Below are 27385 nucleotides of genomic sequence, written 5' to 3'. Positions count from 1 at the left end.
GGCATATTTGTCACAGTAATGCGGTTAACTAAGGACTCAGAAAGAAAGTTAACATTTACTTCAAATGATGCAACTGGAAAAATCAGTTCCTCTTTTCATCATTAATCCAGTGAGCTGGGTGATTATGTAATGGCACTACAAGCTCATTAAATAGAGGAAGTGCTGATTAAAATGACTGCTGGGAGGAAAACCTGAACCAGGAATACCTCAGTACCGTTTGGTCAGCATTCCTAGCAAAATTACTTGGTGTCCTTTCCCTCCAAGCCCGCCCCCCGCCCCAAAGCAATAAGCAGCTCCTGAGTCTTATCCTGACATTAAAAGAGGGATGCCGGGCTTCCCTGGTGGCACAGTGGTTGAGAGCCCGCCTGCCGATGCAGGGGACACAGGTTCGTGCGCCAGTCCAGGAAGATCCCACATGCCGCAGAGCGTCTGGGCCCGTGAGCCATGGCCGCTGAGCCTGCACGTCCGGAGCCTGTGCTCCGCAACGGGAGAGGCCACAACAGTGAGAGGCCCACGTACTGCAAAAAAAAAAAAAAAGAGGGATGCCTCTTGGAAAGCTTTTATTGCCAGCCTGCCAACATTGTTAAACCAAAGATATTTTCAAATGGTAAATGGATTCTTGGGGTAGAGAGGAGCAAGGAATTTGGGCAGGGGAGGTGGAGGGAGGGGTCCCTGTAGGAAACAGCTCCAGGATGAAGATTTTCCCTGCAGGCTTTCGAAGCCACTCTCCTTCACACAGACACCCTTCCTATTAGGCAGTCTTCCTCCCCTCCCCAGTTGCATTTTTACTGCTTCGTATGTGGGGACAGATTCCTTTGTACACATCATGCTTCTTATGCACACTCTAAAGAGCACTAAGTACCTCAGCTGCAAACTGGTCTCTTTTCAGAATTTTCCAACATTCACAAGTAAAGGCACCTAAGATTATATACCATCGGATTACTGAGGCTATTTTGCCATAATATCCACAAACAGTTCCCAGCCTCCTACGATATGTTAATTTTGAGTACTCAGAAGAGGAGGATGAATTGAAATTTCACTGCATTTGAAGTTGACCTTCCTCATAACATGGCTTCTTAAACCCACGCCTATCATTTGCCTGGGGGGATGATCCAAGGATGAGGATGATCCGCCAAAAAATTGGGAATTAATTTCCCCAGGGGATCAGTGTGTTTTAATACTGTTAAATTTGCCTATTGAAAACCATTACTATGGAGATTGCATCTTTCCCCTGTTTATCCCATTGAAATTCAGTATTACTGTTTACTTCACAAGAAGCTGAAGTTATCGAATTCATCAGTCATGGAAGTCAAACAACTACCTTTTAAAGATAAATTGGCAGTTATTTGAATATTTATGGAGTCATTTTTAATTTACTAGATTGTGTTATCTTAAATTACTAAACCAAATAAACACATTTAAAAAAAAACACCCTAGACTAAGAAATGAGAGCCCCAGAGACAGGTTCTTGTACTAATTAGCTCTGAGAACTTGTCATTTAACCTTTCTGGGTCTCAGTCTCCTTAAATGTAGAATGAAGGATTTGGCCTTAGGGTCCTTCCAGATCCCACATTCTATGAATGATTGCCTTCTATGATGACTGTGTATCCATGACAGTCTCTTTTCTCAATTTAATGCTCTGTCCCAAAGTCAGGATTCAACAAGGTGTAAGTCCCTGGCACCCATCTCTTGGGCAGAGTCTCAGATCAGGCTCTCCTAACAGATGGCCAGAAGGAAACAGCCTTTCCAGTCAGGAGCACTGCCTTCTGGCACAAAAATATTTCAGCTTGAGGTTACAATACCTGCGTTGGTGAGGATATGGATCATCAGGAATTCATGCACTGCTGGTGGGGATGTAAATTGCCACCGTTGCTTCAAAAGATAATTTGGCTTATAAACCTGAACCCGCAGCTGAACAAAGTCTACCCCTTGGTATATACCCTAGATAAGCTCACAGGTGTTCCTGAAGATGAGTACAAGGATGGTCTGTAACAGCGTTGCTTCTAAGAACAAATAACCAGAAACATCCCAAATGCCCACTGACGAGGAATGCAGGAATAAACTGTGATGTATTCATATAATGCAGGAGTATATTAGAGTGATGAAAATGAATGAGCCACAGCTATACACAACAGCATAGTTGAGTCTTAGGAACAGTGTTGAATTTCTTTAAAAAAAAAAAAAAAAAGAACAAGCTATAGAAAATCACACCAGAACAATACCATTTTTACAAGGCTTAAAAGCAAGAAATGCTAAACAACTTATTGTTTAGAGATACATAAGTAGGTGGAAAAAACAAATTAATAATAAACTCAAGTTCCTAAGAGTGGTACCTCCAGTAGGGAAAGGTTAGAGATAAAAGGAGAGAACACCCTTGTAGCTTCACAGACAGCAGATGTTCCAGTTCTTTTGTCAGGTGCTGCCTTCACCAGTGTTCATTTTGTTCCTGTGTTTCCTATCTTAAATATACATGTTTTGTAAGAGGTAAATATTATTTAATTTTAACTTTGGGGAGGAAAAAGATGGTTTCTGTCTGATTCCCCAACCCGAACAACTTGGACCTAATAAACCCCACGACATTTGAGTTGTCATTTACACAGTTCTTAGCCCTGTACTAAATGTCAGCTTTCTTAGGAATTACATCTGGCCAACTGTGGACAGGGCATAAGATGCGAAAGAGGAAATTTCATTAGATATGGAAAGAGTGGTTTTTTCTTTATTCATTTGAGTACAGCTATGACAGTGCTGTGCTCAGTACTGGGGATGTACTGAGCACAAACAAGTCTTTTGGAGCTCATAGTCTAGTGGGGAAGAGAGACAAATAGCTTGGTTGCTTTTTTGTGCCAAGAAGGAACGGTTTAGGGTGTGATGAAGGAAAGTTTTGAAGATCTGGAAAAAAAGAAAAAACAGGACTTGGTCAGAAATGGGGAAAGAGGTTTTCAGGCAGAGGGAACAATAGCATGTGTGGACGCCGTGGGTAAAACCCCTTGCAGAAGATTTCTTGGATCCGAATTATTGTATAGCTGGAAGCTTGTTTCTTCCCCAGCACAGCTGAGTGAAACGATGCCTTCCCATCAGTAACAAAAGCGTTCTCCGAGGCTGTAGTTTTTTGTAGTGGGGAGGGGTGGATGGAGAGTTTCATATTCCTCAAATCAGATTGGTGGCAGAGAGGTGGCAAGAAAATATATGCTGATTAAAAAGCCTCCCAGGTGATTCTACTATAACTCCAAGTTGATAATTAGAATATTGATATTGAGCACTACTATGTATAAAATAAACAACAAGGACCTACTGTATAGCACAGGGAACTATATTCAATATATTGTAATAACCTATAATGGAAAAGAATCTGAAAACAATATATATATATATATATATGTATAACTGAATCACTTTGCTGTACACCAGGAACTAACACAACATTGTAAATCAACTATACTTCTATTTAAAAAAGAATATTGATATTGAGAATTTAAGAGCAAATGACTTATATTTTTCCCCTTTGTTATTTATTTTACTCTTTTTCTGGAATAACCTATAGTTCCATAGCTTTATGTATATTTTTAAATGATATATATAAATATTGTATCATTATATAATATTTTACTTCTTTTATCTCTTTTGAGGTTAAAAGTTCACTCAAAAATTCAATATTCCTAATTACTCAGCCATAAAAAGAAACGAAATTGAGTTACTTGTAGTGAGGTGGATGGACCTAGAGACTGTCATACAGAATGAAGTAAGTCAGAAAGAGAAAAACAAATACCATATGCTAACACATATATATGGAATCTTAAAAAAAAAAAAAAGGTTCTGAAGAACCTAGGGGCAGGACAGGAATAAAGATGCAGACATAGAGAATGGACTTGAGGACACCGGGAGAGTGAAGGGTAAGCTGGGACAAAGTGAGAGAGTGGCATGGACATATATACACTACCAAATGTAAAATAGCTAGCTAGTGGGAAGCAGCCGCATAGCACAGGGAGATCAGCTTGGTGCTTTGTGACCACCTAGAGGGCTGGGATAGGGAGGGTAGGAGGGAGACACAAGAGGGAGGAGATATGGGGATATATGTATACGTATAGCTGATTCACTTCATTATAAAGCAGAAACTAACACATCATTGTAAAGCAATTATACTCCAATAAATATGTTTAAAAAATTCAATATTCCTATAAGAATGATTGTGTCCATACTCTCCTCCATCTGAAAAACTCTTACTGTTCTCTGGGTCCTTACTACTCAGTGTGGTCCCCAGACCAGCAGCAGAACATGTAAGAAATGCAGACTCTCAGGTTCCACCCCAGACCTACTAAATCTGAACCTGCACCTTGACAAGATCCCTAGGAGATTCATGTGCACATTCAAGTCACTGAGGGTCATACTACATCATTCAGAAGGCCCATTTTCCTTCATTTGCCCTCAGGCTGATGGAGTACCTCCTATGTGAAGGGCGCTGGGCTAAGTACTGGGGCTCAGAAGAGGCACAACCTGCCGTATCCTGGAGGAGCTCACGGGAGGACATGTGTGGGGAAACAAATACACAAATATCCTTGATGAGTGCTGGAATAGGCAGGAAAACAGTTATGTGGGAGCAGGGAGGAAACTGGAAAGAAGACTGAAAAGAGAGTACATAGGATCTTGTATGCCTGTGCCGTCCAAGGGACTTGGGTCTGTGACAGCAGGAGCTGAAGGAAGTTGTGCCCTCTAGTAGAGTGAAGTTGTCAGGCTTGTGCTTTTGAAAGGCAGCATAGTGTGAGCCAATAGGAGAAGTAGCAGCATCAGGGGACTAGCTAGGAGGGTGGCAATAGATGATGAGGGTCGGATTGCATGCCATTGTCAGCAGAGATGGAGAAAATATATATTCTTTTTCAGATTCTTTTCCATTACAGGTTACTACAAGACACTGAATATAGATCCCCATGCCATATAACAGTTCCTTGCTATTCATCTATTTTATATTTTGTAGTGTGTACCTGTTAATCTCAAACTCCTAATTTATCTCCCCCTCCCACCCCATTATCCCCTTTGGTAGTCACAAATTACTTGTTTGCCAAGTCTGTGAGTTTATTTCTGTTTTGTAAATAAGTTTATTTGTATCATTTTTTAGGTTCCACATATAAGCGATATCACATGATATTGTCTTTCTCTGTCTGACTTACTTCACTTAATATGATAATCTCTAGGTCCATCCATGTCGCTGCAAATGGCGTTATTTCATTCTTCTTTATGGCTGCGTAACATTCCATTGTATATCTACACCACATTTTCTTTATCCATTCATCTGTCAATGGACATTTAGGTTGCTTCCATGTCTTGCCTATTGTAAATAGTGCTGCAATTAACATAGGGGTGCATGGATCTTTTCAAATTAGAGTTTTCTCCAGATATATGCCTAGGAGTGGATTGCAGGATTATATGATAACTGTATTTTTAGTTTTTTAAGGAACCTCCATCTGTTCTCCATAGTGGCTGCACCAATCTACATTCCCACCAACAGTGCAAGAAGGTTCCTTTTCTCCACGCCCTCTCCAGCATTTATTATTTGTAGACTTTTTAATGATGGTCCAGTGCCTTTTAAAAATAACTTCTTTGTAAAATTATTACTACTAATCAAGAAAAAAGGTGACAAGAATCACCCATAACACCCCCAAACAGAGATAGCCCCCTTTTGTGAATATCTTTCCAGTCTCTTCTCAATGGGATGATCCATACATACTATATTATAACTTTTTAAATTAAAAATCCCATGTTATTAAATTTATGATAGAATATTTGAAAATACATAAAAGGAAAATGGAGACAATAAAAACCCCTGGTAATTCCACCATTCCTGCCCCCTCCCAAATACCTCACGAGTAGCACTTATTCATTTAGCAGATATGTATAAATAGGGTGTTTACAGTTTGCAAGACTGCAAAGAGGTCAAAGCCCTCCCTCTGCTCCTGGAGTGCTCTGGATCAAAATGCTTTCTGCACATTTTATGTTTTACAGCTATGCTATAATTTAACCAATCCCCTATTTTTAGATGCTTAGGTTGGTCCATAAATTGATTGGGCAAATGTAAATTTTATGACTATATAATATTTCAGAAGCATGATAATTTACATAACCTCTCCAACAACCTTTCATTGAACATTTCAGTGATTTCAAGTTTTTGGTTTTGTTTTGTTTTTGCTATTATCAGGCAATGGCACAGCAGTCAGCAACAAACGCAGAACTTTTCTGAATATTTGTTTTCCTCTTTCAAAAATAATTTTTCTCTCATAACTTTGGAAAATATGAAACACTATAAACAATACGACAGGATCAAATCATCCATATTCCCATAACCCAGAGATGATATCTGTTTATGTGTCGGTTTGTTCCCTTCTAGCTTTTTAAAATTATGTAAATAAGATACATTTTTAGTTTTTATTTTTCACAAAATTGAGCTCATAAAGAATTTACAGTCAAACTTATCTCAGTGTCATTAAATATTATTCAAAAGCATGATTTAAGAACATTTTATTTGGAAGTTTTTTTCAAATTTTTCAAAAGGTGCAAAAATAAAATAAGAACATTAAACCATTTACCCACCAGTTGACCAACTGTTAACATTTTGCCCCATTTGCTTTATCATTTGTGCACACATGCGTGCTCTCTCTCTCTCAATCTCTCTTTCTCTCTCACTCTGAAATGCACAGAATTTTTTTTCATGAACCGTTTCAGAGTACGTTACATACATCATAGCCCCTCACCCCTACATACTTTAGAATGTATTTCCACGAGTATGAACCTTCCCTTCTGTAGCCACAGTTCACTTTTGTCCGTTGACCCAGTAATGTCCTTCACAGCATTGTTCTCCAGGAAAGGATCCAGTCTGGGATTGTTTCATATCTCTTCTTTTCTTTAATCTTAAACATTTCCACAGCTTTTTAAACCTTTTATAACATTGAAATGTTTGAAGAATATAGTCCCCACTTTAAAAAAAAAAGATATTTCTCATTTTATGTTTATCTGATGTTTCCTCGTGATTAGATTGAGGTGGCGCTTTCTTGCCCAGAAAGCTGCATGAGTGAGGCGTGTCCTTCTCAGGGGATCACATCTGGAGGCCCATGAAGTCTGTCTGTCTCCCACTTAACTGGAGAGTTAATTTTGATCACTTGGTCGAGGTGTTGCCTAATTCCTCCACTGTACAATCACATTTTTTTTCTCTTTCTCTCTTACAGCTAATAAGCAGTCTGTGGGGAGATACTTTAAGATTATGCAGATATCCTACTCCTCATCAGAATTCCCCACAGATTTAGCATCTATTGATTCTTGCCTGACCTGTTTATCACGACGGCTTCAAAATGATTTTCCATCTCCGGCACTCCTGCCTTGTTTGACAGTCAGCTCTCAGCTTTCTTCTGTGAGCAAGAGCCCCTTCTCTCTCGTTTACTTATCCATTTGTTATTGGATAAGATTCACACATTCCTTTTTTCTCAATGGTTTCTAATTCAATTCTGTACTTACCTATTTTGGTGCTCAAGCTGTCTCAGATTTGACAGTGGGAGCCCCTTTAATCTGGCTCCTCTGTTCTTGTGACTTGTTTCCATCGTTCTTTTCCTTCTCCTTCTTCTTCTACTCTTCCCCCTCCTCCTTCTCCATTTTTTTTTCTTTTACTTTCTTTCTTTCTTTTTTTTTTTTTTTTTTTTTTTTGCGGTACGCGGGCCTCTCACTGTTGTGGCCTCTCCCGTTGCGGAGCACAGGCTCTGAACGCACAGGCTCAGCGGCCATGGCTCACGGGCCCAGCCGCTCCGCAGCATGTGGGATCTTCCCAGACCGGGACACAAACCCGTGTCCCCTGCATCGGCAGGCGGACTCTCAACCATTGCGCCACCAGGGAAGCCCTTTTCTTTTACTTTCTGGCATCATAATAAGATGTTCCAAGCTCATCTGTTACCTACCCTGTCCCAGCCCTAGAATCTGCCCTTTCCTTGATGAGCCCTGGTTTATTCTGGTGGGGAATGGTATTAGAGACCAAGAAGGCCTGGTCACTAGGTGTGATCATGGCTAGTAGCATGACTTTGTTCTTTGGCCCCCTCAGAAAAATCCAGGAAAAATATGCATGTATATTTACACACACACACACACACCCCACAAATATACATATGCACTCATACATATATAATATACACGTGCACATAAACATGCTTACATATATATTTTTAAAATCATGAGTTCGCACAAATACCTCCACATCTAATTGCAATATATCCCCGTAGGATTTCTTCTTGCCTACCCTCATTACATAATTGTGTGTCCCTTCCTCTACAGTGAGAACCCTGGCACTCAATAACATATCCACCCCCCAGCACACATGCACACTTACTCATTTGCTCAATCCTGAAATACATCTAAAATAATTTCAAAATTGCTTCACCCATACCCGTAAAATAAACAAACCTGCTAAAAATATTTTCTGTAACATTCATTTTCAATTCTTCCCCCATTCATATGCCCCAACATCACTTGGGAACTTGCTAGATATCCTGCTCATTCAGAAACTCAGGGTAAGAGCCCAGTAATCTGTCTTCTTACAGGCTCTCTAAATGATTCTAAAGCATACTAAAGTTTGAGAAGCACAGCCTGAAATATGCAGAACAGTTTTGTGATATGTTTGTGTGTGTGTGTGTGTGCCTTTGTGCCAACATGTTATTATGTAAAATAATACTTTAAAAGATCCTAAATATAGCAACCATAAAACAGGTGCAGTGCAGACTAATCACAGTCCTTTTGTCAGCAGGCGTGTGGAGGTGTGATGTAGAAGAAGATAAGCCCCCAGTTATTTGTTTCTGTTCCGTTGCCAGCCTGGTGGATAATCAGGAGGAAGAGGGAGGCATGGGTGTGAAGTACCCTCATTTGCCAGAGGGGGCGCTCTGCAGCTCCACAGCAGCCGCCCCTCTGCCCCTTGGCATTAGGAAGTTCTATCAGTTAATGACAGAATCTCCTCCAACTTTATTCTAAATTACCTGGGAAACTTGTTTAAAATGTGTGTTTCGGAATCCCATTCTCTCAGAAGATCTAATTCAGTAGAGATAAGACAGGGTTCCGGAATATACATTTTGAACAAGCCTCCCCTTCATGCTCCCAGGTGATGTTGATGTATTTGACCCACGCCTTACAATTTCTGCTCTGGACTCTAGACCCTGTTTACTCAGAGTGCCATCCTGGACCAGCAACTGAGCAGTGGGCAACTGAGAGCTTGTTAAATGTGCAGAATCTCAGGCTCTGCCCAGACCTGCTGGATCAGAATCTTCATCTTAACAAAATGTCCAAATGACTCAAATTTGTACACTCAAGTTTGAGGAGCACTAATTTAGAATAGTGGTTCTCAGCCTAGCCTATATGTTAGAATCACCTGGGGACTTTAAAAGGACTGTGTCTCGGATGTCTCCCCATTTTCTCTGGGGCCACATCTGACTTATTTATCCAACAAGGATGCTGAGTATGCCAAAGAAATAATCCATGGTCTACTCTTACAGAACTCATGGGTTCCTAGTGAGAGAAATGGGTAGGTAATAACTAATTATCTGGGGAGCTCTATGGGCACAGGAGACCACAATTCACCCCAGATGAGAGAGGGGATGGAGAAGCCTTAATAGAAAATGAAATGCTTAAGCTGGGCCTTGATTACATAGGGACAAGAAAGAGAAGGAAGGACATTCTGGGTGAGGGAACAGCTTGAGCAAAGGAATAGAGGTGTGAACATTCACAGTGTATTTAGGACTGACTTCTGAACAGTGTGGCTCAGTGTGGATGGTGGGTGGGCAGTTGTGGGAAGTGAAATGGAAAAGGGGATTGGGGTCAGAGGGTCGAGGTCCTTGAATATCTTGATGGAGCGGCCAAGAAGGGCTTTCCTCTCAAGCTTACTAGAGACCCTTATGAAGCCAATTGTATAATACATGTGTCATTGGGAGAACAGCATTTACAATTGACTCTACAGATGACTTTCCAGAAATGCAAACAAGGAAAACCACTAATTTGAAATTAACTGTGAAACACGTCTGATGACTTGGCGAAAAGTCAAAATTGTAGGTTATTTTTTAAGGAGTTCCATTTTATAACTTCCAATTGCTGTGAATATTATAAAGTGTTATATATGGCTATTAATTAAAGAAATGGGATCAATAAGCTAAGACTTAAAATTCACAATAGGCCTGCATGAGATAATAATGCATACTAAGCATGTAATTCATCAGGTCTGCCATTTATTTTGACTGTTTTGCAGAATCAACATCATAACTAGGGCATCGATATCACATATTTCCAATTATTATTATTATAGCCCAAACTATTGAGGGGCTCTTTAAGATGAGGGAGACTGATGTAATAAAACCTCAATGGATCAGGCATTAACAGAAGTTTAGGAATTTAAAAATCAGAATTCCTGAGCCAACCTTTCATTAAAGAGCCACATTACCTTTCGTAACTGACTGAAGGGGCATGTGCGAGGCAGCAGCTTTTCTCCCCACGGGTTCTTTTGAAGCTGCAGTGCAGGGAAAGAGCTTCCAGGAGGGAAGGGTCAGGCAGTCGTGTCTCTTCTGGTGAGTCTCAAAAAGCTTGGGCCTGTGCTCAGGAAAATGTGTGCATGTGACAGTGAATGGCCAGCAAGAGGATGGATGCGAGTATCACAGGGGTATGAAAATGCATTCATTCAACAGGATTCTCAGTTCACCTTTCTGTCCCATGTTCATCCTGTACCACAGGGAACACAGAAAAAATGAGAGAAGACAAAGCTTGCGAGAAGAAGAACTAAGATAGTCTAGAATCACACAAAAAGGGCTGTTTCAGGAGCCATGGAAAGTGAAAGCTGGTGTGATTCTCTGATGTCCTCCCAGTCTGTGCCTGAGGAATACCTGAGCCCCAGCTCCTCCACACCATCACCTCCTCCACACCATCGCCTCCTCCACACCATCAGCTCCTCCACACCATCACCTCCTCCACACCATCGCCTCCTCCACACCATCAGCTCCTCCGCACCATCAGCTCCACACCATCACTTCCACACCATCACCTCCTCCACACCATCAGCTCCTCCCCACCATCACCTCCTCCACACCATCACCTCCTCCACACCATCACCTCCCCACCATCACCTCCTCCACACCATCAGCTCCTCCCCACCATCACCTCCTCCACACCATCACCTCCTCCACACCATCACCTCCTCCACACCATCAGCTCCTCCACACCATCAGCTCCTCCACACCATCGCCTCCTCCACACCATCGCCTCCTCCACACCATCAGCTCCTCCGCACCATCAGCTCCACACCATCACTTCCACACCATCACCTCCTCCACACCATCAGCTCCTCCCCACCATCACCTCCTCCACACCATCACCTCCTCCACACCATCACCTCCCCACCATCACCTCCTCCACACCATCAGCTCCTCCCCACCATCACCTCCTCCACACCATCACCTCCTCCACACCATCACCTCCACACCATCACCTCCTCCACACCATCAGCTCCTCCCCACCATCACCTCCTCCACACCATCACCTCCTCCACACCATCACCTCCACACCATCACCTCCTCCACACCATCACCTCCTCCACACCATCACCTCCTCCACACCATCAGCTCCTCCACACCATCGCCTCCTCCACACCATCGCCTCCTCCACACCATCAGCTCCTCCGCACCATCACCTCCACACCATCACTTCCACACCATCACCTCCTCCACACCATCAGCTCCTCCCCACCATCACCTCCTCCACACCATCACCTCCCCACCATCACCTCCTCCACACCATCAGCTCCTCCCCACCATCACCTCCTCCACACCATCACCTCCTCCACACCATCACCTCCACACCATCACCTCCTCCACACCATCAGCTCCTCCCCACCATCACCTCCTCCACACCATCACCTCCTCCACACCATCAGCTCCTCCACACCATCGCCTCCTCCACACCATCGCCTCCTCCACACCATCAGCTCCTCCGCACCATCACCTCCCCACCATCACCTCCTCCACACCATCGCCTCCTCCACACCATCAGCTCCTCCGCACCATCAGCTCCACACCATCACTTCCACACCATCAGCTCCTCCACACCATCACCTCCACACCATCGCCTCCTCCACACCATCAGCTCCTCCGCACCATCAGCTCCACACCATCACTTCCACACCATCAGCTCCTCCACACCATCACCTCCCCACCATCACCTCCTCCACACCATCGCCTCCTCCACACCATCAGCTCCTCCGCACCATCACCTCCACACCATCACCTCCCCACCATCACCTCCTCCACACCATCGCCTCCTCCACACCATCAGCTCCTCCGCACCAACACCTCCACACCATCACTTCCACACCATCAGCTCCTCCACACCATCACCTCCCCACCATCACCCCCTCCACACCATCGCCTCCTCCACACCATCACTGGACCCTGCCCTGGCTCTTTTCTCAGATCCACCATTTACTATTAGGGTGACCTTGGGCCAATCCCTTAACCTCTGAGCCTCAGGCTGTGCATTTGTAAACAAACGTAAACTTTTTTTTTTTTAACCACCACCACGATTTTATTCTTAAATAAATGCTCAGTCTAAAGCCAGGTTAGGCAGACAGGTGGGTGGAGATCAGAAGAAGTGCAGATCGTGGGCACCTGTGAGCAGTGGGGCTGCCCAGGGAAGCAGCCTACAGCTGTAACAGCACTTGCTTCCCACAGTTGTTGAGTGACATCATAAGGTGATACATGTGTGTGGCTTAGCACAGGGGAAGCAGCTGTACATTTCAGCTGATCCTGTTCCATCCCCCCCAGGCCCAGGCAGCCTCTGCCCTCCTTTGATCATAAAGTCCAATAGCCCTACCTCTTGGGCAACAGCTGTGGAGTTGTCCCTAGAGAAGAGAGATTGATGGAAATCTGTTATATGCTGTCTCCAGAAGGACTCCAGGCAGCAGATGGGTGGGAAGGCAGGTCTCTGTCCTGGACAGCTCAGTTATAGAAGCAAACAGGGTGGGGTTGTGAGAGGTTCGGGCGACTTTTCCAACCTGAGTTTGATGCAGCAGACCTCTCTTGGCTTTAGCTGCTCCCCATCTTTCCTTCTCCTTTGGGTCAGCTCAGTTTTCTTTTGCTTCCTCTCAGAGCCGATATCCACACGGAGAGAGCATCTAGTGCTCCTCCGTCCCGCTACTGAAACTAAACTCACTCTGGTCCCTCTCCCAGGCCAGCGTGGGTCTTCGGTGCCCTTCACTGCCTGAGCTCCCTTCATCTCAACTTCCATGCAGCCCGATTTCCTGGATGGGCCAACTGCAATCCTTTCAGCCAGAGCCAGAGCCGTCTGGCTGACAACAGGCCTTCCGCCTGGCCGGCTAGGTCCTCCTACCCCACGCACCGTGGCTCTGGGTTCCCGGGCTCCCCTTACCAGCTACTCCTGCCCGTGTAACCATCCTGGGGAAAGTTTGCATGATGTGTCCACCATGCTGGCATCTGCCTCCAGGGCACAGTGGAGTTGGAAGTCACCCAGTGAACCAGCTGCGTGTCCATAGGCGAGTCTCCTCACCTCTTTGACACTGTTTTTTCACCTACAGAAAAAGACATAATACCCATTTCTACCTCACTGAGTTTTATGGGGATCACATGGGAAGGTTTAATGGAGGTGATTTAAGTACCATAAAGCAAGGTACAGGGGTGAGTTACAGTGATCATTCTTGACTAAGAATGTCTGCTCTTTGCATGTTTTTATCAGGTCTTTCACATTCATGCCCAGAAGAGTTTCCATAGGTGCTTGAGCTACCCACAAAGTCACAGATACCAGAAAAGCTAGCTTGTGTCCAGCAGGTTGTATTGACCCCACCGCCCTCTCCTGGGCATCACTGTTTCCAGATAGTCTGTGCAGGAGTTCCCTTCCCATGTAAAGGCTGTCCGTGGCCATATCAGTTAGAACTCACTGGAGTAGCTTTTCAAATTGTACTTTATACTGTATTCTCCAAATTTGCTGCTTAAGAGCTGACAAAACAACTGGGGGCCTGGCTTATGAAAATATGCACAGGACAGCACAGTAACTCAAGGCAAAGCAGATAACACTCTGACCTAGAACTACTGGAGTCTGAGCTCTAATCCTGAAGCTGTGGCAGCCCACCCACTGGCTTTTTGATCTCCACAGGATGGGTGCTGGCCTGTAAAATGGGCTTGGGAACCTGCCACGTGCACTTCCATGGTTCCTCCATTCTTGTTTTACTGAAATCTGTTTTATTTGCATGCTTGCTCCTCCACGAACATGTATTGTCTTGTAGAGTTTACTTTGAAAAGCAGTTTCAGCTGTCAAGAGACAGTGTTTGGGGGCTCAGTAGACATGAACAGCAACCCCCCTTGTCCCTGCCACAGTCCAGAAGAGGTTTCCTCTCGGTGGCAAGTGGGGAGTGAGAGCAGAGGGCTCAACCTCTCTGCGTGCCCAGCTACTTCTTTATTAAATAGTTTTACTAAGAAGTAATTTACATGCCATACAATTGACCCATTTAAAGAGTATAAGTCAGTGGTTTTTAATATACTCACAGATGTGCAACCGTCACCACAATCGATTTTACAACCTTTTTATCACCTCCCCAAAAAGAAACCCCATACCCATTAGCAGTCCTGCCCATTTCCCCCCACTACGTACTCAGCCACAGGCAACCACCAACTTCTTTCTGTCCCTATGGATTTGCCTATTCTGGCCCCGCTGCTTTTTTATCCTTTTTCTCTGTCCCTGAAGCCCCAAGGTCCCCAGAGCAGGGTGTGCAGGAATGTTACTACCAAGTCGGTCGGGAATCTGGGAGGAATTTCAGAGTGTGCTTTTTGCCTTCCCAGTGCACCCTACCTTCCCTGGAGGCACTGGAGCAGCAAAGGAGCTGAGGGCCCTAGCAGCTGCCTGGACCCGCCTCCTCCAAATCCAGGCCGGACCTCCCCTGAGTGACTTGGGACATCGCGGGCTTACCTGTTCAAGAGCCCTTGGCCCTGCAGGTTGCAGTTTTCAGCACTGGCACTGGCCTTCAGGGGGAAGACACTGCGTCTCTAGCAGGCCCCTTGAGATGACAGGGCACTTTCGCCGTGCCCTGGAATCCCAGCCCTTTCCCTTACTTCTCCCTGGCCCACCTCACCTCAATTACATTAGGACAGCAGACCCTGGAGCAGTTGTATGGAGGAAGTACACGGCCATAGCACAAGGACTCTCAGGGTAGAAGCCACATGTGATTGGGGAAGCTGCAGGCATACAGTCTCCTTCCTCAGTCCCTTAGAGTCAGACCACCAAAAAAATGTGACTTGAATCACCCAGGCCTGGCTGTCTCAGCCCTGCCCGCGCAGGCCTTTCATCCTGCCTCTCTAGGATTCACCATCCAGACCTTGAGGCCCAAACTGTCCTCTCCTCAGGTTAAATTCCCATATTTCCTATTAAATTCGATGCCTCACAGAGCTGTTGCTAAAATTAAATAATGTCTCTAAAGTGACAGACCCATGGCTTACCATTCATCTGGCTGCATCCCCATCTTATTCTAGCAGATACTGTGGCTCCCCGGTCACTTGTCTGTGCGTCCACCACACACACACATTTCTCCATATTCCTCTTCAGTCTAACTAAGATCAGTGAAAATTTTCTAAAGGACCTTTACAAATTGTGACTACAGTTTATGAAGTTCAATTTTCGGGTCTTACCTGGTAGTGTTGTTTACTAAGCACACAGGTCTTGTTCCCTTTCCTACCTCATCTGCAAGTGCTCCGCCCCAAAAGTCTTCTCTCCCCACTGCCTGCCAGGAGGGAGAAGGAGGTGGTGGCACAGGGATGGCCTTACAAAAGGGGGGAGGGGGCCCGGGAGGGGGCCAGCTAGAGTGAACTGTTCAACCCTCACACTTCTCCGAGTGCCCACTTATGACGTAGAATCTGAACTGTACATCTTCCCTCTGGAGTGATGTTGACTTTACACATGTCAAGTCATAGAGCTGCACCTAGAAGGGGTTGTAAGTTACTTAGTCAAGTCCCTTCATTATACAGTTAAGGAAGCTGGACCCAGCCTGTTTAAGGGGTTTAACCCAGCCATTCAACTAATTAATGACAGAGCCAGAACCCAAAACTTTTGACAACTAGAGCAGTGCTTTTACAGAACCTTCCTCCCTCCCTCATAGCCTGGGAACATAACGTACACCCTCATTCTACCTGGACCCTTGACGTTCCTTCCATAAGGGCGCATTGAAACATACACTACTGCCCACAAGAAGACAGCCTCTTCTAACCCACAATTCCATCCTATGTGAAGCAGCCAACTCTGGGACAAATATGCCAAGAACCTCAGGAAGCAAGTTAAGCAAATTTTCCTACATTTTTAATGAAAAAGTAGAAACTAGTAAAAATATAGAGTACCTATTGTTTAATGGCTCAGAGTCCTAGGAGGGCAAATGCATAACTGTTCACGGGGTCTGTGGTAGTTGCTGTTGTCATTGTTTTAATCTCTAAAGCTTATGAGGTCGAAGCAACTGTCAGGAATGTGAGTTTGTGTTTGATCGCCTTCATTCAGGTGAATGTGGATCTGGATTATTTGCAGGACTGGCTGGTGTCCCTGCAGAGCCATTACCTGCTCTTTTTGAGAAGCCATAAAGATGGAGAAGGTGAAATGGAATAGTCAACATAGTGGCTCTATATTCTAAAAGACAGAGTAAGGTTGCCTTGGAAATTTTTTAACTGAGATAATATTAGACTTTGGAAACCAGGAAAGACACTGCAGGGGTGTATTCATTGACTCACAGGGCTTTCAACCCTGCAGGGGCCTTAGAATACTGCCTGCTCATTGAAAGGATACAGAAAAAGAGATCAAGTCATGTGTTCAGGTTTATACCACAGGCTAGAGACAGAGCAAAGACCCGAGCCTGCTGTGTAAATTCAATGTTTATACTTGCATCTTGACCAAAGAAAAAAAGGAAGGATCTGAAAATTGATTTGCAAACATCTAGAACACTTCTTAAGCGTTTATAGTTTTAACACACTTCAGCGTAGCTTATCTTATTTAATGCTTATTATAATCCTGTGAGGAAAGAAGGCCATTGTCCTCTATTTTGCAGCTGGGTAAACTAAGGCTCCAGAAGGCAATGGACTTGCCCAAGATCACACATCTATCAGTGGCCACAGAGCTGGGCCTTGAGCTTGTGTCCTGTGAGCCCAGGTTCATCTAAGAAGTTGTATTGTAAGTCCATCTGGCTTTATAAATGTCTCCCAGGCCCACATGTCTGTGCCTACTTATTTTTTTTTAATTTGGTACAACAGATCTTTTTTTTGTAATTGTTATTGAACTATAGTTGATGTACAATGTTGTGTTGTTTTCAGATGTACGGCAATGTGCCTGCTTATTCCCAGACAAATTCTTGGCAGACTTTTGCATAGTTCAATCAGCAGTTTAAATGTTGTAATGTCCTTTGTGACGTTAAATCAGGAAAATGAATATAAGTTGATATACAAATGCTTGGCTGACAGCCGATTCTAGGATGTTACTGTATATCATGTTTATATAAAGTGTATTCTAAGACAGGGCTTCTTAAACAGTGAAGGAGTAGTTGTTTGTTTCTAATTTCCATCTGTTCTGGACCAATAGTTTTGATAATACAATAAAAAATATATTACTAGAACAATAATCACAGAATGTTGGAGTAATGTCAAACTGCCACAAAACTTTCTAATTGCTTATTCTCAATTTTCTGATCTTGCTGCAGGTCAGTAACAGTTTACAGACCAGCATAGGTCTGGCAACCACATTTTGAGAGACACTGTTCTAAGCAACACCATTCCTGAGAGAAAAGAGTTGCTTAATAAATAAGTTTGGGAGACCCCATACGCTAGAAAATATCAGTGCACATTAGCATATTAAAGGCTCTGAGAAGTCCTGCATTAAAGAAGCTTGCTTAATCATTAACTAACTCAGCATTTCCCAAACTGCCTGACCTCGAAACTCAATATTCATGGAATGCCTTTCAACATCCTGCAGAATTCATATTTCTTGAAATACCCTTGGCTCTGTCCTGCCAACTATGGGCAAAGCATAGGCCCCAGTCATGCCTGAGATGAAAGCTTGTCCTTCGCCCACAGCCTCATGCATTGCTTTAAAAAAAAAATTCTTTATAATCTTTTATTCTTGTGGTGCACAAAATCATTCTCTGCCTTTTACCGTCTTCCACGTCTACTTCTGTCTCCCATATAGTACTGACTGTAGGTGACCTCATTCCCAGAGAAGATCAAAGTCACCTGAGACAGCCCCACTACACTTTGCCACTGCATCCTACAAACATATCTGCTTGCCCACCTTCACGGAGGTGACTCATGACGGGTCTTGCTCCTCTTCAGTACTACCTTACACGTGCAACAGGAATCTTCCTCCCTTTAATCCAGTTCTATAATAACTATTCTACCTTTAATGAAAACTGTACACCCACACAAAAAAGTATAACTTTCCCATAAAACACATGCAGTGCTGTTCCCTAAGCAGCAGTTCCTGTTGTCAGACTTTGCTCCCACTCTCTCTCTCTCCACTGCACACTTGTGTGGATCAGTTGCTGATTTTCTACCTTATAATGGGTAATCTCTACCTTGAAATGAATTCCATGGGAATGCCAAAGCACTGCTCTCATTTATATTCTCTTAACAGGTCTCACAACTATAATTCTGTACAAGCTTCTAGAAGCATGATTTTATTTCTGTGGGTTGCTTCTCCTGGGCACCTTGTTGAGGTTACCCACTGACTGTCAACAAGCTTTAGTCCACTCCCCATTCTACAGATATCTCTGCTTCCTTATTCAGCCACTCCAACTTCTGCACAAAGTTCTTTCCAGGTAAAACCACACACATTTAGTCACAGATACCCCATCCAGTACCCATATGGGTACTGAGCTCCCCTTATAGCCAGGCACTATGCCAGCCTGCCCTGGAAAGACATAATGAGTCTGCCAGGCTCCTTGCTCCAGGAGAATCCCACTTCCCAGGTTCTAACATTGAGAGCTCGGGTCAGGAACTTCCAAACTGCATTTCCCCAACATTAGTATTATATGAGACACTGATAGACAGTCTCTACCAAACAAGGCTCTGGAATTAAATAAATTTGGGAAACAAAATTATATTTGCTAAACACGTATCACGCATTTTGAGGAAGAGGCTATATAGTAGGTTTTTCTAAATGTACTTGGCCTGCAAACCATCTTTTCAAGTAACTCCTATTTGAGGCAATATCATACCTCTGATGCCATTTGGGAAAGGGTGGCTCTGGAGTAGCTTCAGCCCACTCAGTCCTGCCAAATGCTAAGGACCACATTGAAGTCATTCAGACACCTTAGTTATGTAGAAAATAGATATCTCTTTGTGATTTCCCTTAGTTCTGCCTTTTTTAAAGATTTATTTTGATGTGGACCATTTTTAAAGTCTTTGTTGAATTTGTTACAATATTGCTTCTGTTTTATGTCTTGGTTTTTTGGCTGCGAGGCATATGGGATCTTAGCCCCCTGACCAGGGATCGAACCCTCACCCCTTGCATTGGAAAGCGAAGTCTTAACCACTGGACCACCAGGGAAGTCCCTGTTCTGCCTTTTGAATGATAAATAAGTTGAGTCTGCACCCGACGCTCAGTTATTTATTTTTCCATAGGTATGTGTTCTGTGCAATTTACCATCTAGGTCCCTAATGACTTCCCAGTCTGTCTTCCTAACCCAGATCTCTTCCCTGAGCTCCAGGCCCCATATATCCTGCCGTCTGCTGGACAACCACCTACTGGAGATCTTTAACAGGATGTCCAACACGCATTTCAAATGGACTTGTCCCACATAGAAGTGATTACTGCTCTCATAAAACTCATTTCTCCATCTGCATTCCCTAATGGCCTTATTACTACCATCCAATCAGAAACCTGGGAGATGTTCCGAACTCCAGCCTCCCAGCCAGGTTGTTATTACTGATTCCTCTTGATTCTACCTTCCAAGAAGCTCTTAAATTTGCTTCCTATTTTCCATCTTCAACTGCCATTGTCTGTCTTGGGGTCCTCGTTACACTGATTTTCTTTTTTTTTTGCGGTAGGCGGGCCTGTTGTGGCCTCTCCCGTTGCGGAGCACAGGCTCCGGACGCGCAGGCTCAGGGGCCATGGCTCACGGGCCCAGCCGCTCCGCGGCATGTGGGATCTTCCCGGACCGGGGCACAAACCCATATCCCCTGCATCGGCAGGCGGACTCTCAACCACTGTGCCACCAGGGAAGCCCTACACTGATTTTCTAATTGGCTTCTGTCTTAGGTCAGGTTTTCTGAGAAACAGACTCTGAGACTTGCATGCAGGAAGGTTATCAAAGAGGGCTATGGAGATTAACCCCTGTCGGGGGAGTGGAGGAAGTAAGACCAGGCAGATGGAGTTGAACTTTGGTGTAGCTGCAAAAATAGCCTCAACCAATCCTACAGGGTGCTCTGGAATTAGATAACCCTTCAGAGTTGTCCCTACTTGATGCAAGGGTTTGGGGTGGGGGAGCCTTAAACCAATACATCCCTACTGTCTTCAACCTCCACCATCCATACTCCCATCCCCTACTCCCCTATCCCCCACTGGGTGTGGCTAGTCCCCCAACTGCACCCCAGGGTGGCCTAACCTTTGACCAAGGGCAATTCCCAGTATGGACCTCAGCTGAGAGCCACCAGCCTCTTCCAGCAGGTACAAGAATGAGTGAGTGCCTTAGTCCTGAAGGGGGTCAGAGTGGCATACACAGCATACTGGTCCTGAATCTTGATGCTTTCCAATTCATCCCCCACACCACCATCAGAGGGGTTTTTCTAAACCCAAATTTAATCACACAACACTCTTACTCAAAACCTTACCTACAAGATAGTTCAAATTTGATCTCTGTCTACCTGTGAAGTATGTATGTACTTGCATGTACTCTTGCCCCACTACCAATCTACTACTACTTATCAGTTCTTCACGAATGCTGTTCCCCCTGCTGGGAATGAGATTTTCCCACTTTTCTCACTAGCAAACTCCTATTCATCCTTTAGGGCCTAGCGTAAGCACCCCTCTTGTGTGATGCCTTCCTTAATATCCTCAAGCAGAGATAATATCCCGTATACTCTTTTCATGCTCTTGCAGTTATTTGTTTACATAACCACTAGACTGACCTCCTTAACAGAAAGGCTTGTGTTATATTCATCTTTGAATGTAAGTGAATGAATCAACCAGCCATGTGTATCAGTATTATATAAAGCTGTGTCTACATGGGCTGACTCAATCTAACTAGGCTTGACTTCAGCCTAGTCAGCTTTTTTTTTCAGGGACTTAATCTAGTTGCCCAGTGAAGGCTATGGGTTCCTGGTGGGGAGGGACTCTATCTGGGGACTCTCACCTAGTTTAGTATATATAGCTCAATGCTCTGAGGGAGCTGGGCGTTTAATAAATATTTCCCATTATGTTGATGCTTTCTGTCATGGTGGGCAAAGGGCATAGCCAGTGATCTATGGAATGTGTTATAAAAGGTACCAGAAGACGTGACTAGCCTAAAAATCTCTCTTTTACGACTGAGGTCTCCCCTCATGTCCATTCTGAAATTCTTATTCTTATATTTCCTGATACATTGGACCTGTGGTCCCTAGAGTTAGGCAAATGCACTCTGGGGCCTGGGCAAGCTGATGCACCTGTAGAAGAGAATTTCTATGTCGATTTATGTTATTTTACCCCTTTAAATGTTTCTATATTTTGTGTACGCTTTTTAATTTACTACTGTATAATAATACAGTAGTATAGTAACACATGCATATCATTTATAAAGAAATAATGTAAGGGAATGTAATACTCCAAACATTTTTTACTAAATAGCACATGATTAAAAAAACCTGGAGACTCCTAGCTTGGACTCCAAAGACTGGAGGCTTCTTCAACCTTTACCCATTAGCTTTTTAGCTGCTCTGATTGCCTAGCTAATTTGTGCTCAAGGGCACCTAAGGCCTTAGGGGAATCCACGATGTGGAGCAGCTGGGAATGAAAGGTAGGGGCAGGCTGAAGAGCAGAGATACCTGGGGATAGTACAGAGGCTGCATCTAGCCAGAGCTGGTGAACCATCTAAGGAGGAATTGAGAACCTGGAAAACAAAAGGACAGTGGGGGAGCAGGAGAGAGCAGTAGGCAGGGCAGCCAGCTGGAGGCGACATGAACGAGCGACAGTCCCTACCTCCACCAGGAAGATGCCCTGCCCTGTCTGCCTTTCCCTGTGGTTGGAGCGCACATCAGAGTGTAGCCGGCCAGGTGTGAAGGTAGCCATGGCTGCTCCAGAACCCCTACACAGGGGAGCTGCAGGACAGGAAGCTGATTGGAGTTAGGGCATAGGAGCTAACCAGAGCACTGTTCTTACTTGAGTTGCGTGGTTATTTGGGGATGGCTTGCAGGGATTCATTGATGGTGGAGATTGGGGGCGGGGAGGGGAAGGGAGTCATTAGCAATTCAGTGCCCCTTTGGCAGGTGGAAGCTAGTGAGCTACATTAGGCGAGAAAGAGGAGTACAGCATCTGAGGTGAGGAGACCCTGATCCAGCACCAAACCCTGCGGACCTGAGGACCACATTGGGATGATGCACCAGAATAGCTCTAGCAGCCTAGAGGCAGCTTCATGATACAGGACCAAAAGGCATGAGCAGGGAATGGGCCTTTTCAGTGGAGATGAGGTAAGGGAAGAGGGGGACTCCAAGAGTAAGACTCTCGTAAAGAACAAAAGAGAGGCACAGGGAGACCCCAAAGGTGAATGAGGCTAATGTCACAGGTTTAGCCCCAGTGTCGAGGAGGTGGGTTTCACCACAGCTCCCCAAGTCCTGGTTCCACTGAAGACTCAGTGGAAAACTGTTTGATGGGCATGGTAGGACACTCTATACAGAGTTTTCTTACATACAGTTTCCCAGGAAGCACAAGAGATCGGAAGGGGAGCAAATGCAATTCCTTTTTATTTGGTTTTTAGACCCTCACATAGGCTCTTAGTATTCCACTAGCAGCAGACCGTAAATCCTTTGAGGACTACAACCACTTCTAGATGATAAAACTTTGCATTTGTAAAGCACTTTAGTTAACGTTATCTTTTACATATTATTTCATATATGCTTACCACACCCAGCAAGGTAGATGTTCTTATATCCACTTTACATATAGTGATATAAAAATTCGAACAATAAGTTCATTTGTCTAAAACCCAACATTCTGCAGATGAGAAATCGAGGCCCAGGTGTCGGTTAATTGATTTGCCACCAACAAAATACAGATGCTCATCAAAGCCAGGACCCATGCCCAGGACTCACAGAACTCCACCTCCTCCTCACTCTCCATGCTTTTGTTATACTTCCCTCGCAGCCCACGTTGGTGCTAAAGTCAGAGGTCAGCAGACAGAACGTGGCCATGAGGATTGCCTAACAGATTTTATGGGCTGTGCTCTCAATTCTCCCAGGCAGTGTCTTCTAACACCCTCTGTGCTTCTTTGCAGCATGCAAAAGGAAAGAGCAAGAACACGGGAAAGATAGAGGCAACACACCCAAAAAGCCCAGGTTGGTCTTCACAGATGTCCAGCGTCGAACTCTACACGCAATATTCAAGGAAAATAAGCGTCCATCCAAAGAATTGCAAATCACCATTTCCCAGCAGCTGGGGTTGGAGCTCAGCACCGTCAGCAACTTCTTCATGAACGCGAGGAGGAGGAGTCTGGACAAGTGGCAGGACGAGGGCAGCTCCAATTCGGGCAACTCATCTTCTTCATCAAGCACTTGTACCAAAGCATGAAGGAATAACCACAAACTGAAACCTCGGTGGAAAAGCTTTAAATGAAAAAAAAAAAATTTTTAAAGACCAGGACCTCAAGATAGCAGGTTTATACTTAGAAATATTTGAAGAAAAAAAAAGTGTTATTTATAGTCCAAAGAAACCAAAGACTTAGCTCACCTGCATTCGGACTTTGTTCGGAGACACACACTTCAGCCAGGTGATGACTTGGCAAGAAAAATTACTAGCGGGAAGACACCACTGGATCTTACAGCTTCAATCCATGATCATCCTCGCTGTGCTTGGCTGTTTCGTGGTTTGGAGCATAGTGATTTCGAGCCATTGAGTGGACATCTTTAAGATCAGACTTTCTCATCCACTCCACTACGCCACGAAGGTGTATGGTGTCTCAGTACTGTGTGTGGGTATGTGCATGAATATACACACATACACACACACACACCACCACCTCCACCACCACCACCATCACCACCACCACCTCCACCACCACCAGTGGTTAGGGACTTAGGCAGGGCTGGTCTTCAGGAAGGGTTGTGCTGTAGGAGTGCAACCAACATAGTGTGGGGTTGTCTGAGTTCATTGGCTTAGGAGTGTGATTTTGCTCGTCTAGCCTAGCGTTTGAACCTGCAGGCCCGCGACCTAAATGCAGATTCAAACCCAGCAAAGAAATTTGAATGACACCTAAACCAGTGCATTCTCTTTGTTTGTTAAGGACTGTTCAGATATTTTTTAAGAAATGAAACAAGAGTCCATCCATTAAAAAAGAAAATCACCTAGGTACCAAAGAACACAATATTATAGTGCAGGTATTTTATTGCAATGATTTTAATAACCAAAGCTATTTTTACACAAGATACTATGTAAAGTTATACGTATGAACTGATCTAGCTGTAATACACATACCACGTAGAATCATGACTATTATTTATGACTCTTGAAGCATTTGAAATATTAGTTTTCAGAACTGGCAAGAAAGAATGTAGCTTCAGGGAAGCAATATCATAACAGAGAGGTCAATGCAGTATACATATACATCCAGATGGCACCCTCCCTTTCTGGATCCATAAATGTCACTTAAGTAAACATATAGACATGATTCCATGGTCTGTTCATAGCTGAGAAAACCTGGGGATTCTTCTGAAGTAGGACCGATTTGTAAACTTAGAAAACTAAGTTTAACAGGACAGGTAACTAAATTAGAAAATTTGTTCAAAGTAATGCTTTTTAGTAAAAGGCCACTGAATAAAGGACCCCATACTTAGGTTAATTCGACTTAAATTTGCTTTATGCATTTTGACACCAAATACCTATTTAAAATACTTTACAAACACACAAAATAAGCAGACGAACATTATTATTAAAATGAACTATGCAGTTCATTATATCCTGAAAATATAATCAACTGATTTTATTGCCAACCCCAGACATTTTGTGACTTGGACACCAATAAAAATAGCAAGTACAGTGGAGAAATGGTGGAACTGCAAAGAAAAAGCAAGAGTTCTAGTGGAAGACAAGACCTTGGGTTCCATAGGTATTAAGCTATTTATTTCACTAAGCATAGCCTCTAAAGAATACTACATTCTTTCTTGCTACTACATTAAGCTGGAAATTTTATAGCATAGATTCCACTCTCTAACAGGGACAGATTAAAAACTAGACCTGAACTTACAAATACAAAATTTTAAATTTCTATTTTTCCAAATCACTTAACCAGGGCTATAGAAATCAAGGCAAATAATAATAATAATAATAATAGTAGTAGTAGTACAGTTGTTCTGGTAGTACCCAAGTGAATTGCTTGATTCCCAGGAAAATGCTCTCTGGATTCAGTTGAACTGTAACTCGCATAAGTAGATGCCTTTTGTACTAATAGGTAAAGAATTGGGTACTCTTAATCACCACACCTAACGAGAAATATAAAATTAAATATTATCTCAACAATAAGCTGTCTATTGAGATTTGTTAAAATGCTAAAGAAAAGATTATACTATTTTGACACAAAACCTAACTCCTTAGGATCAAATCTCAGCATCTTGTCCAGGTCTAGAAGCAGCAGGCACCTGGAGAGATGAGGCTAAACCCACAAGCCATCTGTGTCTCCTTCATGTCTGCTGTGGGATGAGAAAAGGAAACCAAGACATACTTCTCCTTTGATGAAACAGTGCATTTGCCTTGACACATTTTGTCTTAGTATTTTTTTTAATCTCGCCCCAAATTCCATCTTTAAATTTTCCCTTCTAAATATGGCACAATTATAGTTCAGCTATTAAAAGAGATCATTTAAATGGCCACCCTTCAAGATTTGCTAAAAATGTAATCTTGTCAATGACATAAATGAAAAAGAAAAAAACTGATGAACTTTTTCTCTCTCTCCAGGAAAGGAAGGGGCCAGGGTACAGCTGTATAATGTATTTATCATTTAGGAGGGAGGAAAGCCTTATTTATTTAAAACATGAGCATTTTAAATGCAGGGAAATTCAAGTTGTGTCTACACACAATCTTACCAAATTCAATACCCCAGGAAAAACAAAAGTTGAATTCAGACAACCATGTCTTTTGCTTTGTTTTTCCTATATAACCCCCTCAGATTAATCTGACTGTGATTTACATTTTCAACCAATTATTTTGGTACTGTGTAGACACAGTCTCAAAGAATATTGCTACATTTTTAATATTCCCACCATAATGGTTTTTTTTTTTTTTTGGCTGTGCCTCCCAGCATTCAGGATCTTAGTTCCCCAACCAGGGATCAAACCCGTGCCCCCTGCAGTGGAAGCATGGAGTCCTAACCACTGGACCACCAGGGAAGTCCCCATAATGTTTTTTTTTTCTTTTTGAAAAATAACCAGTGATCCTATTTGCTAACACCAAAGATAATTTTCATACCAGCATTGAATTTGCACCCATTATGCAATTTCAGGGCCTAGAGATATATTTTCTCATAAACAGATGCACAAATCAGAGCCTGAAAGCAGTTTTTTTTTTTTGCTTGACTCTTTAAGCATACCCACAACCTTTGCTTTTTAGAAATCCTAGTGGACAAACTCAGCTTCTCACAAGCAATACATGTATTACATCATGTATGAGTGATTCTTTATTGCTTCTGACTTGGCACATAGAAAATGCTTCTATTCTTATTTAGTCTAGCGTTAATTTATGACTCAGGTTTCTTCACCTACCACACTCTACAGAGCAGATCCCGTGCCATTTGTTCATGCATCGTTTCTCAATCCTTTAGCGAAATTCACCTAAAAAGATATCTCACTCTTTTCTTTGTATGCCTGTTTATTCCAAAACTGCACTCCAAATAACACATTTTGGGTTTTTTTTGGTAGAATGGAAGTTAGACTGGTTTGGGCCATATATCATTCAGGTCCTCTCATGACCGGAAGCTTCCCTGAAAGGGGTCCAAGAGAAAGAGTGGGAGGTGTGATGTCTGGACACTCCAAAAGCCCAGACATCAGTAAATGTTCAGGTAAAAGAATTCTGCATGTCAGACACTGAGTATTCCAGTTCCTGGGTGCAGCTGGAACAGCCCCCCAAAACCAAAGAAAATGTGTGGGGAAATTTAGAAGTTCTAACTGAATATGCCACTCACTCT

General features: G+C 43.5%; 1 protein-coding gene across 1 annotated transcript in view; it reads left to right on the top strand.

Moving 5' to 3' along the window:
• ONECUT1 (one cut homeobox 1) overlaps positions 1 to 27137 on the top strand; it is a 36825-nt gene extending 9688 nt beyond the window's left edge. Inside the window, exon 2 of the mRNA XM_081227774.1 lies at positions 23489 to 27137. Within this exon, the coding sequence (XP_081083900.1) occupies positions 23489 to 23781 (293 nt within the window). The 3' untranslated portion in view covers positions 23782 to 27137. The remainder of the gene's footprint in view (positions 1 to 23488) is intronic.
• Positions 27138 to 27385: the final 248 nt, after the last annotated feature.

The sequence above is a fragment of the Mesoplodon bidens genome (assembly GCF_964165515.1).
Source record: "Mesoplodon bidens genome assembly, chromosome: 3".
NCBI classification, from domain to species: Eukaryota; Metazoa; Chordata; class Mammalia; order Artiodactyla; family Ziphiidae; genus Mesoplodon; species Mesoplodon bidens.
Note: the sequence above shows the minus strand (reverse complement) of the source record. Positions and strands in the feature narration are given on the sequence as shown.